Source organism: Macrobrachium nipponense, chromosome 14 (assembly GCF_015104395.2).
Source record: "Macrobrachium nipponense isolate FS-2020 chromosome 14, ASM1510439v2, whole genome shotgun sequence".
In the NCBI taxonomy this organism is placed as follows: Eukaryota; Metazoa; Arthropoda; class Malacostraca; order Decapoda; family Palaemonidae; genus Macrobrachium; species Macrobrachium nipponense.
This window is the reverse complement of record NC_087207.1, coordinates 34,041,969-34,055,611: the sequence shown is the minus strand read 5'-3', so window position 1 is coordinate 34,055,611 and position 13,643 is coordinate 34,041,969. Positions and strand designations below refer to the sequence as shown.

Below are 13,643 nucleotides of genomic sequence, written 5' to 3'. Positions count from 1 at the left end.
ACTTTTGAACCTGTAGAAAACAGGTAAGTTCCCCACGCTGGACGAGGTGGTTTTCGAGCTGGGCATGCCAATCCTGTTGATCTCCCCAGGTTCGATTCACCCGGCTCGGTCAACGCGGAATCAGAGAAATTTATTTCTGGTGTTAGAAGTTCATTTCTCGATATAGTGTGGTTCGGATCCCACAATAAGCTGTAGGTCCCGTTGCTAGGAAACCAATTGGTTCCTAGCCACGTAAAAATATCTAATCCTTCGGGCCAGCCCTAGGAGAGCTGTTAATCAGCTCAGTGGTTTTCTGGTAAAACTAAGATATACTTAACTTGTAGAAACAGGTTCCACCAATCCACAACAATATATTGTCCAGAATGAATGACCTGTTGATATGGTTGCTATTGCTTTTCTACATGCTAGAATGGAGACAGAGATACTTGAAGAAATGAGACCATGCCCCTCACTTTGGGATCTGTCACTCTCGCTAAATGGAATGGAATAGGTTCAACAGGTTGTTAGGAAATCTGTCACACTGTTTATTTAGCAGGAATGGGTCTTTGGCAGTGCAAGCACATCCTGATGGAGAGGAATCCTTTTTATAACCAGGGTAAGGAGGATGGTTCACTTGTCAAAGAGGACCTCTTCCCTTCATGTATCTTTGGCTTCATAACTTCTCCCATATGTACTCAGACAAAAAGCTTCCTCTCTCTGGCAGATTTACAGGAGCTGAGGACTTGATACCTTGTAGCCATCTAGTTAGAACCATGTTGATGAAAAAGGCCATAGAGGGGATAGTTCAGATTACTCTCTGGTTCCCCATGGCCTCTTCATGATCTCAAAGCCTCTCAGGTATGGAGACTGGTCATAGAGTGAGCAATTTGAACAAGTTTCTTAAACTCTACCCTCGGATTGAAAATGGTTGCCTCAGATTAAAAATGGTTGAATTGGTCAGGAGGTCCATGAGTGGGACCTTTTTAGCCTTCTTTGACCTTCATGCTACATATTTCCACATCCAAATTCAATCAACATCAGGGAAAAACATTCCAGTACAGTGTTTTCTGCTTTGGCCAGTTGACTGCACCACAGGTCTTCACAAGAACCTTAACACAAATGACATCATTGGCTTGCCTGAGGGGCATGTGTTGCAGTTACTACCTGGACAATCTGTTAATCATGGCTGCTTCTGTCAAAATTGCCCAGGTACTTGGGAGCTTTTCAACTATGTCAACACTGTTCCCTTCAACAGAACCCATATATGTAGGCATAACTATAAATAACGTGAGAAAAAAAGACAACAGAGGATAGGATTAACAGATGAAGGGAAGGAGGAAAGCCCACATACAACAACTAGAATTACAATTATTTCCTTTGGCTGACCAGCACAGACTCACTTTTGTCTTATGTTGATCCTCTCTTGAGTTCTCAGCAGGGACACAGCGGCAGGTAGACATTTTGGACCTCATTCAACACTTCAGCCAGACAGTTCCTTAACCTTGGGGAAAACTCGGAAGTGGACTTAATCTGCATTCCTGAAGAGCATTACTAGAGTCCCTTACAAACCTGTTGGGCCCCCTTTCTTGGAACTGATTACGAAGATTGCCTTTTTAATAGCCCTTGTATCCGCAAGAGAATTGGAAGAGAAGTATGCCTTTTCAGGGACAGTAATACACATTGAGGGATGGATGTTCACAGGTTGGTCCTTTATCTTGGACTTCAAGTTGCAAAGAAACTGTGAACAAGGCACAATCACACAACTTTACTCCATTCGCCATAATGGCTTTACTCGTCTTCCAAGGACAACCTATTTCCATGCCCAGCTAGTTAAAAGCTTCACTATAATTTAACAAGATAATTTGCTCCTCATCTTCATGTTTAACCTATCCCTGACACCCTAAGACACCATAGCCTTTGTATGTAGGTATCATATTAAGTGGGTACTTGAGCTAGTCTCCTCTTCCAAGTACGTACCAACCATTATCTTATGCACATGACCACTAAAGGAACTCCTCTCTACTAGAACTTCCTGGCTCTCTTCATTAATGGTCCGACTGCTTTTCTGCAAGTGCTTCTCTTTATTATCCATCTTATGATTAATGGGTTGTAATGAACAAGCTATGTTTTTATAATACAAAAACTAGGTTTTCACACACCACCATTAATCTTAAGGAGTGACAGCTTTAGAAAGAATAAAGTATCCTATGATTAATGTTCACCCCTTATGATGAATCATAGTGTGTCTACTTGAAAAATTGTTTTAAGATAAAGCTTTTGTTAGATAAAAATTGCATATTTTTTTTAGATAGTTTCATACCTATTTGTACCATTCTTACAATTTATAGTTTTCAGGAAGGATAGCTGCAAACTGGAGGATAGATTAGTAAATGAAATATATGTAATTTTCATGTGTAGGTATTTAACCAGTGATTAGAAAAAATTTGAGTGTTTAGTTAAGAGAGACAAAGTTTTACTTTGAAGAAATATAACAGCCGAAATAAAGTAGTTATCTGTTTGATATTATTATTGGTTTGAGATTTTATTTGTCCTGATGATAAGCAGATGCAGTGTAGTACATTATATTTTGAGTTTTAGCTGACATAAGTAATGTTCACAGAGAAGAAATCATTCTAGATGTTTGTGATATTACTTATTAACTTTTACAATAGGTTTTTAGTAAATTTTATAAAAATCATTTCGCTTTTTAAAAATCTTTTTCCTCTTTCAGCTATTTCTTAAACCCCATCACTATGCAGCATTCAGAATTGGAGTTCTAACACCAGACACAGAGGGAATATTTATTGCAGAGTCGTTTGTACAGACTCAGTTTGAGCAGATCAAGATACCCTTCAGACTTCGTACAGCAGATGGCTCCCTTAGCATAGTACCAAACACATTAATGTTTGATAATGCATTTCCAGTAAGTACTCTTTTTGGAGGGTTGCTGCATGTCATGTACAATTAAATTCTGTTTAGCAAGTAGTAGTAGTAATACACTTGGAGAGATTAGGGAGAAAATATGAAGTCAGAAGGACAGTGATGCATTAATTGACTTAATGCTGCAATAATTTTAGTATAATATTTAATATATCTAAGATTAGATTTGAATGTGCAGTTCTTGAATTATGTATTACCAGTAGCTAATAATATCAGTGGTCAAGCTGTAAATGATTTGCACTTTGAGGCATGTTACGAGAATTCTTTTAATTACTTATATGTACTACAATATTGGATAACCAGAAAAATTAAACTAAATAGTAGATGTATAGTATTGGCTGTATAATAGAATTTCTGCAGTTTGGTATGCACCTGTCACAGGGTCACTTAGCTTATGAGAAACATTTGGGTGCAAATGTTTTTAACTCTCTTCATCCCAGTAATGGAGGATTGCTCCATGCCTTAGTTTTCGTGTAAGCCCTTTGGCCACATGTGCATTGCATTCTGCCTTGTATTGTTTGTTCCCATAGGAATCCTGTCACTATATTCTCTTAACTTCTGTTACTTTACAAAGTTCCATTTTTAAATCTTGTTTAATAACAAATCCTTTGGGCAGGCACTGTAGAAGTCAAGTTATATGATTTAGATATCGGTATGTAATAATAATAATATAATAATAATGAATAATAAAATAATTATTAATTATAAATTATTAATAATATTATAATATTATAATAATTAATAATAATACAGGCAGTCCCCCATTTTCGGTGATACATATTTTTGGGGCTTGTATAGCAATGAAAATTGGCGATTTTCAGTGCCAATATGTGCAAATTTCCACTTACTTGTGCCAATTATCAGGAATTTACACCAAAACACACATAGCAGAGGTGTCGATAACCGAAAATCGACAACAAAGTAGCCATCAGGTTGTCAGAATGGAACCCCCCCACCAAGAACCGGGGACTGCCTGTAATAATAATACAAGGACTGCCTGTAATAATAATACAGGGACTGCCTATAATAATAATACAGGGACTACATGTAATAATAATGGTTATCGGTGGGGTTTTCGCTCCCAATGGCACGACGATAACCGAAAAGTACCGATAACCGAAAATCGGCAATAACAGCGCTTATCAGCACCAATAACCACATAGTGGCACCAATAACTGGGGATCGACGCTGCTGTTAAGTGGGCATCAGAGCCAATAAACAAAGACCAGCACATATCGGTGGCATTGTTAAGGGGAGAGTGGCACCAATAAGCAGAGATCAGCACATATCGGCGCTGAAAATTCAGTTGTTGTCAAGTGCCGTAAAACCGGATCGCAGATACCCGGTGACTGCCTGTAATAGTAATAATAACTGTGTATATTGGCATAAGTTCTGTTTGTCTATAAGGAATCCAGATGGGTTACTAGTGACCACATTATCTTTATAAAATGCCATTGTCTAAGAATGAAAGCTGTAAATGTCTAGACAGGATTTTTATGAGCCATAGAAAACAAGAGCCCTGCCATCTTAAGACCAGCTTGATCAACCACATTAGAGGCTTAACACAAAAGAACCTACTCAGTAACTTTTTAGCTGAAATTGTAACTGATCCACTATTATTCATTTATAGGTTGCCTGACCTTGCCTTTATTGTCTTGCCATCCTGCTTCTTTTAGAATTCTTGTCATGGTCAAGTATTTTACTGTTTTTGCTTCTCTTGGATCAGTCACACCTCCTTCTTTATACTGAGTTTCAATAAGGTTTTCTGTAAATTTTTCTCAGTTTACTTTCAACAAGTAATTGATATTGGGTTCTACATGTAGAATGTCTTATTGAGTCTCCAGGTAAGCAAGTTAGTATTGATGTTTATAATATTTTTATATCTTTTATTGAATACTATTTTTTTCAGGAATTCTGATGCTCATCTTCTGTTTCAGGGAAAAATTTCTCAACAAAATTTGCATATATTATCAAGCTTTGGTCATCCAATGACTGTAAAAGAAGTAAAACCTTTGCCTTCAGACAAAAGATTCTCTTACGAACCTAGTCAAAATGCTTCGCCAACATTGCAACCTGGGCACAAATCATTTATTGGTCGATTAGTGTTTGACCCTAAAGTGGAGTGTGGAAGTGAATGTTATACTGGATTTCCTCTCAGTGGCAAAGGTACCTTACTATTTCATATATTTTCTATATGTTGATATAGTATCAAGAATAGGCAACACAAGGTACATTGGGTTAAAGTAAAATATTATGCATGGCTTGTATTCTCCTTTACATTTAAAGTAGTAAATTATGCTCAATATCATTCTATATATGTTCAGAGTATGGTTTGTGAAAGAATGATTTTTTTCTTTGGAAAAATTTTTATCACTTGTGAAATAACCATTTTTTTCATAAGTTGGGCAACAGTGGGTGAACACACTGTCTCTAACATCACACGTGGCTGATACTGATACCAGCTTGTATTCTACTTTACGAAGTAAATATCTGAACCTCTCTGCAACCATATTCAATACTTCCATAGTACTTCATACCTCTGAGGTCCACGGCTTTCACTTTACAGCTCAGGTGAGGCTTTTTTATTAGTTTTTTAAATTTTAATTATTTATTTCTCTTTTTTTTTTTTTTTTTTTTATTAAAGATTCATTTTTGATCGTGTAATTTGAAAAATTCTGTGGTTTTTAAGTTAGGTACTGTGATGCAGCAAACTGGAGAAGAATTGAATTAAAAACTCTGTGAAATAGGTGGACTGGATGAAAATCAAACATGTTAATACATAGTACTTTGAATTTATTAGGGAGACTACCTTGATAAAAAAGGACACTGGGGAAAATGAGAAAAGCATTATTTCAAGGAAGTAATGACTGAATTGCATTCAAATATAAGGATAGAAATTTTGCGATTGTACGTTAATAATTAGCAGTAGCTTCAGACTCCAGTTGGTAAAATGGCCAAGATAGTGCAGGACTCAGGACATGAGGGCTCATCTCCTTTCATGTAGCAACTGCCTTGGCTCTCTATTTCCCATTCGCACAGAAGTGACAGCAGCTCATGAGCATATGTCAGCCATCTTCCTTATTACACACTTGGTCTGTGCAAGATAGATCTTCACCAGTCCCATTCCCTTTCCTCAGGGAGAGTGGGTGGGTTTGAAGACTCGCAGCGCTACCAAAAATAGGTTTTTCTCATGTCAAAACCTTTGTCTGGCTGTAGGATTATTGTACCTTCACCAGTTCAGGAATACAGCTTCTAATAACCTCTGTACATTTGAAGACTTCTCTGAAGGAAACTTTTCCAAAGAAACTTAACTGTAGTACAGTGGGGCCTCAATAATCGCGGGGGATGGGGACCAGTACCAGCCGTGATAAGCATATATCCCTGTTATCACACCCCTCAAAAAACTCTAGGCTATAGTATGTACTCTGCCTATTTCAAGAGTTAAAACACCAAAGGGAGCTACTACAGACCCGGGGACGATCGATTTTCGCGGGAAATAATAGCTGAGAATAATGTTTTTGGCCCTTTTTTGTAATTGACCCAGTAAAAATAAAGCCTGAAAAACATCAAACGGTAAAGGGGGGACCCATTGGGAAACTGGGGTTTTTGGGTGGGAGGAAGCAGCGTAGGACTTTCACTGCGCACGTAACTCTCAATTCCCGGTTTTGAGACCCAGACCTTTGACCCTTAATGCAAAAGTTTGACCCCTTACTCTGCATTCATGGTTGATGTAAGCTAGGCTAGCCTAGGACCCCTTACATTGCAGAACTTTAGAACGACTAGCCTACCTACATGTAAAACGTCTAGACTAGGCTACCACTAACTGACATAGGCTCCGACCCCTTACTTTGCATTCAAGGTTGACGTAGGCTAGGCTAGCCTAGGACCCCTTACATTGCCGAACTTTTGAAAGACTAGCCTACATGTAAAACGTCTAGCCTAGGCTACCACTAACCGACATTAAATTACAAGCTTAGACCCCACAGTAAGGCCGTAGCGGAACGGCGCTTCGTGCCTTATCCGCATTTTTCAAGATTCTTGGCAGGCCAGACATGTACTGGCAAGAGGTAATGTTGCGCTGCTCGCGCTAGCCACAGAGGTTACAGTAAGCCCGTAGCAGAACGGCGCTTCGCGCCTTAACTGCATTTTTAAAGATTCTTGGCAGGCTCGACATGTTCTGGCAAGAGGTAATATTGCGCTGCGCCCGCTAGCCACAGAGGTTCCAGTGAATTAGCCACAGTACATAAAAAACAACACGACTAGCCTAGGCTATAAATCCCCCCATAACTGTAACATTAAACACCTTTCTCATTCGCCACGGCCTTACTGTTTGAACACGTGCTTTGGTACTGGCTTCGAACTAACCGAAACACTAGATTACATACAAAATGCGGCATCATGTATGTTCCTACGTGCCCACCGTTGGGCCGATAGATCTGTTCGAACACATGCTTCTGTACTGGGTTCGAACTAACCGAAACGTACCCACCGCCGGGCAGATAGATCTGTTCGAACACGTGCTTCGGTACTGGTTTCGAAATAACTGAAACACTATTTTAAGGCTAACAAAAATTAATATACAACTTACCTTATCCACATTTCAAAGTTGCTGCTGTGCCGAACTGATACCTTCTTACCACACTTGCTGTTTGTACAGCTCCATATGTAAATCGGTTGGCCTGTGGCCTCGCTGGTCCCATGTTTCATGAACCGTCGGCTCGCTGTGTTGCATGTTGTACACAACCCCGAATAGTCCCCAAGTAACCCTTCTCTGTACAACCACGTCATAAATTCATCGGTGTTTCGTAGGAACTCGATCAGAATACTAATATACAAATGCGTATATTTATCGAACTCGTCCACTGTAACACTTTTGGGAAATAATACTGCTTGCGTTCTGTCCATGACGGCGGTGGCGAACGGAAAGGGCAAATTTTGTGACTGAAGGTATGATTGTCTGATTCATATTTATGGGACACGTTTTTATTGGCCGACGTACAGCGCCTGTCCACGGCCAACTCAAGAACTACGGGAGCTACGAATGCCGTGTCGGCCTTCACATCAAGTGGGTACTTAAAAAAATTCACGTTTCACGGGAAATATCGGCGGATGGTATTTTGGTGTAAATTGGTCGGATAAGTGACTTCGGGTATATTTTGGAAATCTGGACAACTTTCATTCTATGCATTATGTTATTTGGAGTAATGGTTCTGGAATTATCGGATCTGTCCCCGGATCGGATCTGCGAACTACCCGACAAGGAGTTAACTACCGAACTCCCTTGTTCGAAGCTTACGACCGTCCAGCTGCCGCTAGTTACCTTCCTATTGTAAAAGGACCTCAGGTTTGTCTAGTTAGGAAAAATGCAATTTTTGACAAATTGTCATTTAAGATACCAATTTTAAAAGCTAGCCTATACATACACAGATGGTTTTGGAATTTAGCAGTCGTCTTATAATACAGATTTGGGATAAATTCATGAAAATTTGCCAATCTTTTTTTTTTTTTACCTCATCTTATCTAAAGGTAGTCTTATAAACAGAAATATATATGATACGTTCCAATTTTGCACCAATGTTGAGGCTAATAGGTGAGTGAACGTAAATAACAGCAACCACTACCCACAGCCGGATTTTGTCTTTTAAATCTAATGTCCATTGGTTCTGGGTCTGTTAAAGTGAAGTTTTACTGTATTTGCAGATTTAAGCTATTCGCAGAGGGTTGTGGTCCGTATACCCTGTGAATCCCAGCTGTAGATACATATGATTGTATTTCCTTAACACATATACATAATCCCTTAACACTTAAAAATAACCCCAATATTAAAGGATAGCTGGGGAACTGTCGATATCACACAAAGCCATTTACATATTTTGATTAGAAAATACTACAAAGGAAATACTGTTCTTTAGTAAACATGAAGGCTTGTAAGTCGAGCACAATTGAGAACTACGATTAAGTTGTGTGTTTCATAGACAAGAAGTTAGGCTAATCTGATTTTCTTGTTAGGCAATCTCAGATTAACTATCAATGTTGAAAAAGTCATTAAATAATGTTTCAGTAAAAAATTGTCTAATATTTTGCCTTAATGCTAATTATCACTTTGTCAAACAAGAAAAAATGGCATGGCGATTACAGCGTAGCCTAGTGATCTATGAATAACTTCCCACCTTGCAAGAAGCCTACTGGGTCCCAATTTAAACAGATATAGCCTACCAATTAAAGTTTTAGGAACTAAACTTTTCACTGGGTCTGAAAACTGTGAAATTAGCTTGTATGGTGTAATGATGATTGAAAAATGCAAAACCTAGGGATTAGTGAACTCTTGGACGGACCAGAGTTTAATGGGGAAGATGGCCATACATAGGTGCAAATGGGAAATATAGAGCCAAGGCAGCTGTTTTAGGACAGGAGATAGCCCTCCTGTCTGGAGTCCTTGACATTATATCACTCTATACCAACAAACACTTCTCTGGCAGAGACCAACTAAATAAGAGAATTCTTTATAATTGATTGGTCTGTCTTATGGAGCCTTGGAGGGACCATGAGAGGTAACCTTTATGAGGACAAACAGTGACTACGCTATCAAAAAATAAGACCATCTACCTCCATTTAAGTTTATTGGGTTAATTCTTTCAGATATAATACTTTAGGGAATATTTCATGTACTAATGGCTTAAGAAACATTGTGAATAATGAAGAAAGTGTTATTTACTGTTTTAAACTCTTTCGTGCTTAATGCTGCTCACTGACAATGTATTGGAAAATCAGTAACTTAAAAAAATTAGCTATAGTACATAGTATATAAAAGCTTCATGTGAAACCAAAGGTGATTAAATAGGTTTGAGGTATGGCACAGTAATGTGATGGGATAATCATGTTGAAAATTTTTAGAAATTTGGGTTTCTTTCTCATTGCACATAATACATTTTTCCCCTAGAATTAGTTTTTTCTCATTATTTTAGTATATACTCAGCCAGGTGGTAGGAAGACAGTGGGAGGTACAGTTTTGTTGCATTTTTCACTACTAATAAAAAGGTGTAAATAATTGTTTTTAACATTATTATTTCAAATGTGTACTTATTCATGTAGAGAGCACGAAAATGTTATAAATGTGGTAACAGTCCTTTATGGAACAGGATAACCTTAATGTAAAAACAAAGCAGGGTGGTGCTTTATGTGCACCTCATGTGGTGCACTGCAGGCATTACTATCTCCCTTTGGCCCCTAGCTGCATCCCCTTTCATTAGTTTTACTGTTGCTACATAATATCTTTTTCATTTTACTTTCCATTCTCTCCTAACAGTTGTTTCATAGTGCAAAGGTTTTCCTTCTGTTACACTTTTCAAACTCCCTTTGCTCTTAATTTTCCTTTTAGCACTGAATGACCTCATAGGTCCCAGCTCTGGCCATTAGCCTAAATTTTATATTCCATTTCCAAAATATCTATGCTTTAGAATTTGGAGACTAGAATGCTCGATTTTTTTACCGAATATTAGGTAGTGAAATATTTAATTTTCTTTAAATGTAAAAACAAAGTATTACAAAATTTCTGTAACTTACTCTAATACTCGATTCAATTTCATAGGCTTCATTGAAATGGCCAAGTTTGACCTCTCCGTCACACCTGATCTTCCCCTTAACACAAGTGGTAAACACCAGCATACGTGAGGTGTTTGTTGAGAACCCAAGCAGTTTGCCAGTGGTAGCACAAATTCTTTTGCTTCACCACTATCCAGCAACACAACAGCTTCGCTCTATCATACAAGACCAGTAAGTGTTTTGTTACAAATGTAAGGAAGGAGAAACTAGATTGTAGAGTTACTACTTACTGTATACCATAGAAGTTGCACAATAATAGCAGTTCATAAACCAGTTATATCATTGTATCATTCTTATGGAAGTATACTTTAACACCTTCTAAGAAAGCCAGTATGTACTCTGATATAGATTTTACCAGAAATAATTGGATCCTACCAGAAATAATTTGAAAGGATCTCCTTATAAAAACAGTTGACTGTAAAGATTTAATTTTAGTAGAGATACAAATATGAGAAAAGGACTTTACTCTGTCCACAATGTTATTTGAACCAAGCATTAAATTTATTATTATGTTAAATTATACATTAACACTTTAGAAATTATAAAATATTTTTTTTTGGTTTAATAATATTTATGATTTTCACTTCCTGAGATACCTTACTAGATTAAAATGGGTTAAATAAGCTCTGCAGAGCTGTTAAGTGGTAAAAAGAAATAATGTATCAATAAGAAATAGAATGTACCATTACAATAATATAACCAAAATGTTCACTTTCCCGTGTAGAATATATGTTAATATTTAAAAGATAGATATAATGAAAAGTGTAGCAGTCTGGATTAGGATCCTGCTATAAAAATGACTTCTAGTATTACTATTGCAGGGTACAATTCTAGTATTACTATTGCAGGGTACAACTCCAAAATTAATCAGATAATAGCTGGACAAGAGATTGAGTTTCCACACACAAACACTTGTATGAATTATTAACTACAAAGACTGAAGATGCTTAAACACACAACTGCACATTATAGATACTGTAATTAAATGGTTTTCAATTGTCTAATACTATACCAGGTTAAAAATTTCCAAAAAATTGAAAACTTGCTGATGTAAAGTTAGTGGAACTGGGAAATCGTTGTTGCTTGATACAAAAAGTTGTGAATAGTGCATGCATTCTTGTCTTAGAAAAATAAAATGTCCTAATAGCATTTTTCCAGTCCAAAATTGAGATTAAAAAAATTAGTTTAACTCAGGGTTTTATGGGTAATATAATAAGCATGTAGAAAAAAGGTTTCAAAGTGGAGTGTTCTGAAACTTCTCTTTTCAATATCTCCACCTCCCCTTATTATTTTGTACCATTCCAGCTGCATTACTTTCTACATTTTTGTAACCGCCATTCAATTTTGTCTGGCAACCTTCCAGTTTTTCTTCGCCAACACCCCTCCACCCCACATTTCAGAAGGAATTCTATGGCCTATTACTACATGAAATTAACCAAGTGGTCTTTTAAAACTATGTATTTATAAAATTTTTGGCCTGTTTTCACTCACTGATTTAAGTTCATCTTAGTTATATTTTGAATCACTTTGGATTGAAGAACCACTGTAGTGTGCTATTCATGTTTTCTGTAAGTTTTATTGGAACCCAGTTTTCAAAGTGAATGGTAGTTAAATGAAAGTTACATTACTGCAATTAAGAGAAATAAGCAGTACTTATAATATTTCTTAATTACTGACCAGTATTTTCACTTAAGAGGTTCACAAGAATGATTGGGTGTTTAGTATATATGTAGAGTTGGCCTTACATAACATTTTGCATATGGATACTGTAAGTGGTATATATAGAGCCCAAATTCTATCTAAATGTAAACCAATAATTCATGAGGTTCAAGAACCTGGCCAGACAAGCTGCAGGATTGGAAATAATTCTATTTTCCTTTCAAATCTTCAGATAATGTTAGCAATGCTTTATACTGCTAAAAGTTGGGAATTGTATCTGTATTGTGTACCTCCGTTCGTGATCTCTCTTTTTCATCTTACTTTCCACCATCTCTAACAATTGTTTCACACTGCAACGTAGAGGTTTCCCTCCTGTTATGCCTTTCAAAGCTTCTTACTTTCAATTTCCCAGCTCTTGGCCCTTGGCCTAAATTCTATATTCTATTTTGTTCTATATTTCATTAAATGGTAAAGAACCCATTTACTGAGAATATACTATGTATTCTTTGTTATGTTATGTAAGTGATTTTATCGCCTATTAATAGGTATTAACAAAATTATGATTTAAAAGTAGTGTTCAGTTATTTGATGACCGACGGACTGGTATTTTCTAAAACATTTACTATCTTGAGAGAGGAGTACTCTGACAAATTTAATTTTCTGTTATGAAGGTTACCCAAAGGGCATGCAGTATTGAGTGAGGAGAGCAGTAGTAGTCAGAGTGATGTGTTCACCCTCATAGATGCTGATAGTGTTAGTACTGCAGCAAGAGGGGGCAGGATGCCACCACCTGCTCCTGAAATAACTAGTGGTGTGGCACAGCATCGTCGGACTCTGGAAGAGCAGTTCAAAACGCGTGTATCCAAGGACAGCATTGCTTTAATATTGGAACCAGGAGTCAAGGTAAAGGTTGCTGGCTATGTTTTCGCGTGATCTTCACTGTAAGAGGTTAACAGACTTTCTTGTGTAATTGTTACAATTTTCAAAAACTAAGGAGGTTATGTTGTGATATTCACCTTTTGATAAGTGTAATATAGGCCTTATGTCAACGTCATTTGATGATATGGACTTTATAATGAGTAAAACTGTGAACGTACTTTATTTACAGATAAAAACAGTTGTGCTAGTTTTATAATATATATATTGTTTTCTTAAATTTTTCTTATTTTAGGTTAAAGTTAGACTTTCCTTCACTCCCCCGGATGATAAAATGCATTCTTCTGTGTTACTGGTTCGAAATAATCTAACTGTGATAGATGCCATGCTAGTACAAGGTCGTGGAGGAAGAGGCTTTTTGAAGTTTGGCAGTCGTAAACCCGGCTCATCACACCCTCTGAACTTTAACATTGGGCCCAAACACTTAAAAGACTGTGATAGTAAGTTTCTTGCATTAATTATAAGTTCATCAAATTTTAATTTGAGCTTTCTTTACAAAGTATTAAGTTAATTCCAAAATAAAAATA

General features: G+C 37.1%; 1 protein-coding gene across 22 annotated transcripts in view; it reads left to right on the top strand.

The window, feature by feature from the left end:
* LOC135226448 (transmembrane protein 131-like) overlaps positions 1–13,643 on the top strand; it is a 525,255-nt gene that overhangs the window by 493,015 nt on the left and 18,597 nt on the right. For all 22 annotated transcript variants that reach the window (XM_064266036.1, XM_064266031.1, XM_064266024.1 and 19 more), the window contains 6 exons: positions 2,711–2,902; positions 4,857–5,085; positions 5,321–5,490; positions 10,508–10,692; positions 12,852–13,083; positions 13,352–13,556. In XM_064266036.1, the coding sequence (XP_064122106.1) occupies positions 2,711–2,902; positions 4,857–5,085; positions 5,321–5,490; positions 10,508–10,692; positions 12,852–13,083; positions 13,352–13,556 (1,213 nt within the window). The remainder of the gene's footprint in view (positions 1–2,710; positions 2,903–4,856; positions 5,086–5,320; positions 5,491–10,507; positions 10,693–12,851; positions 13,084–13,351; positions 13,557–13,643) is intronic.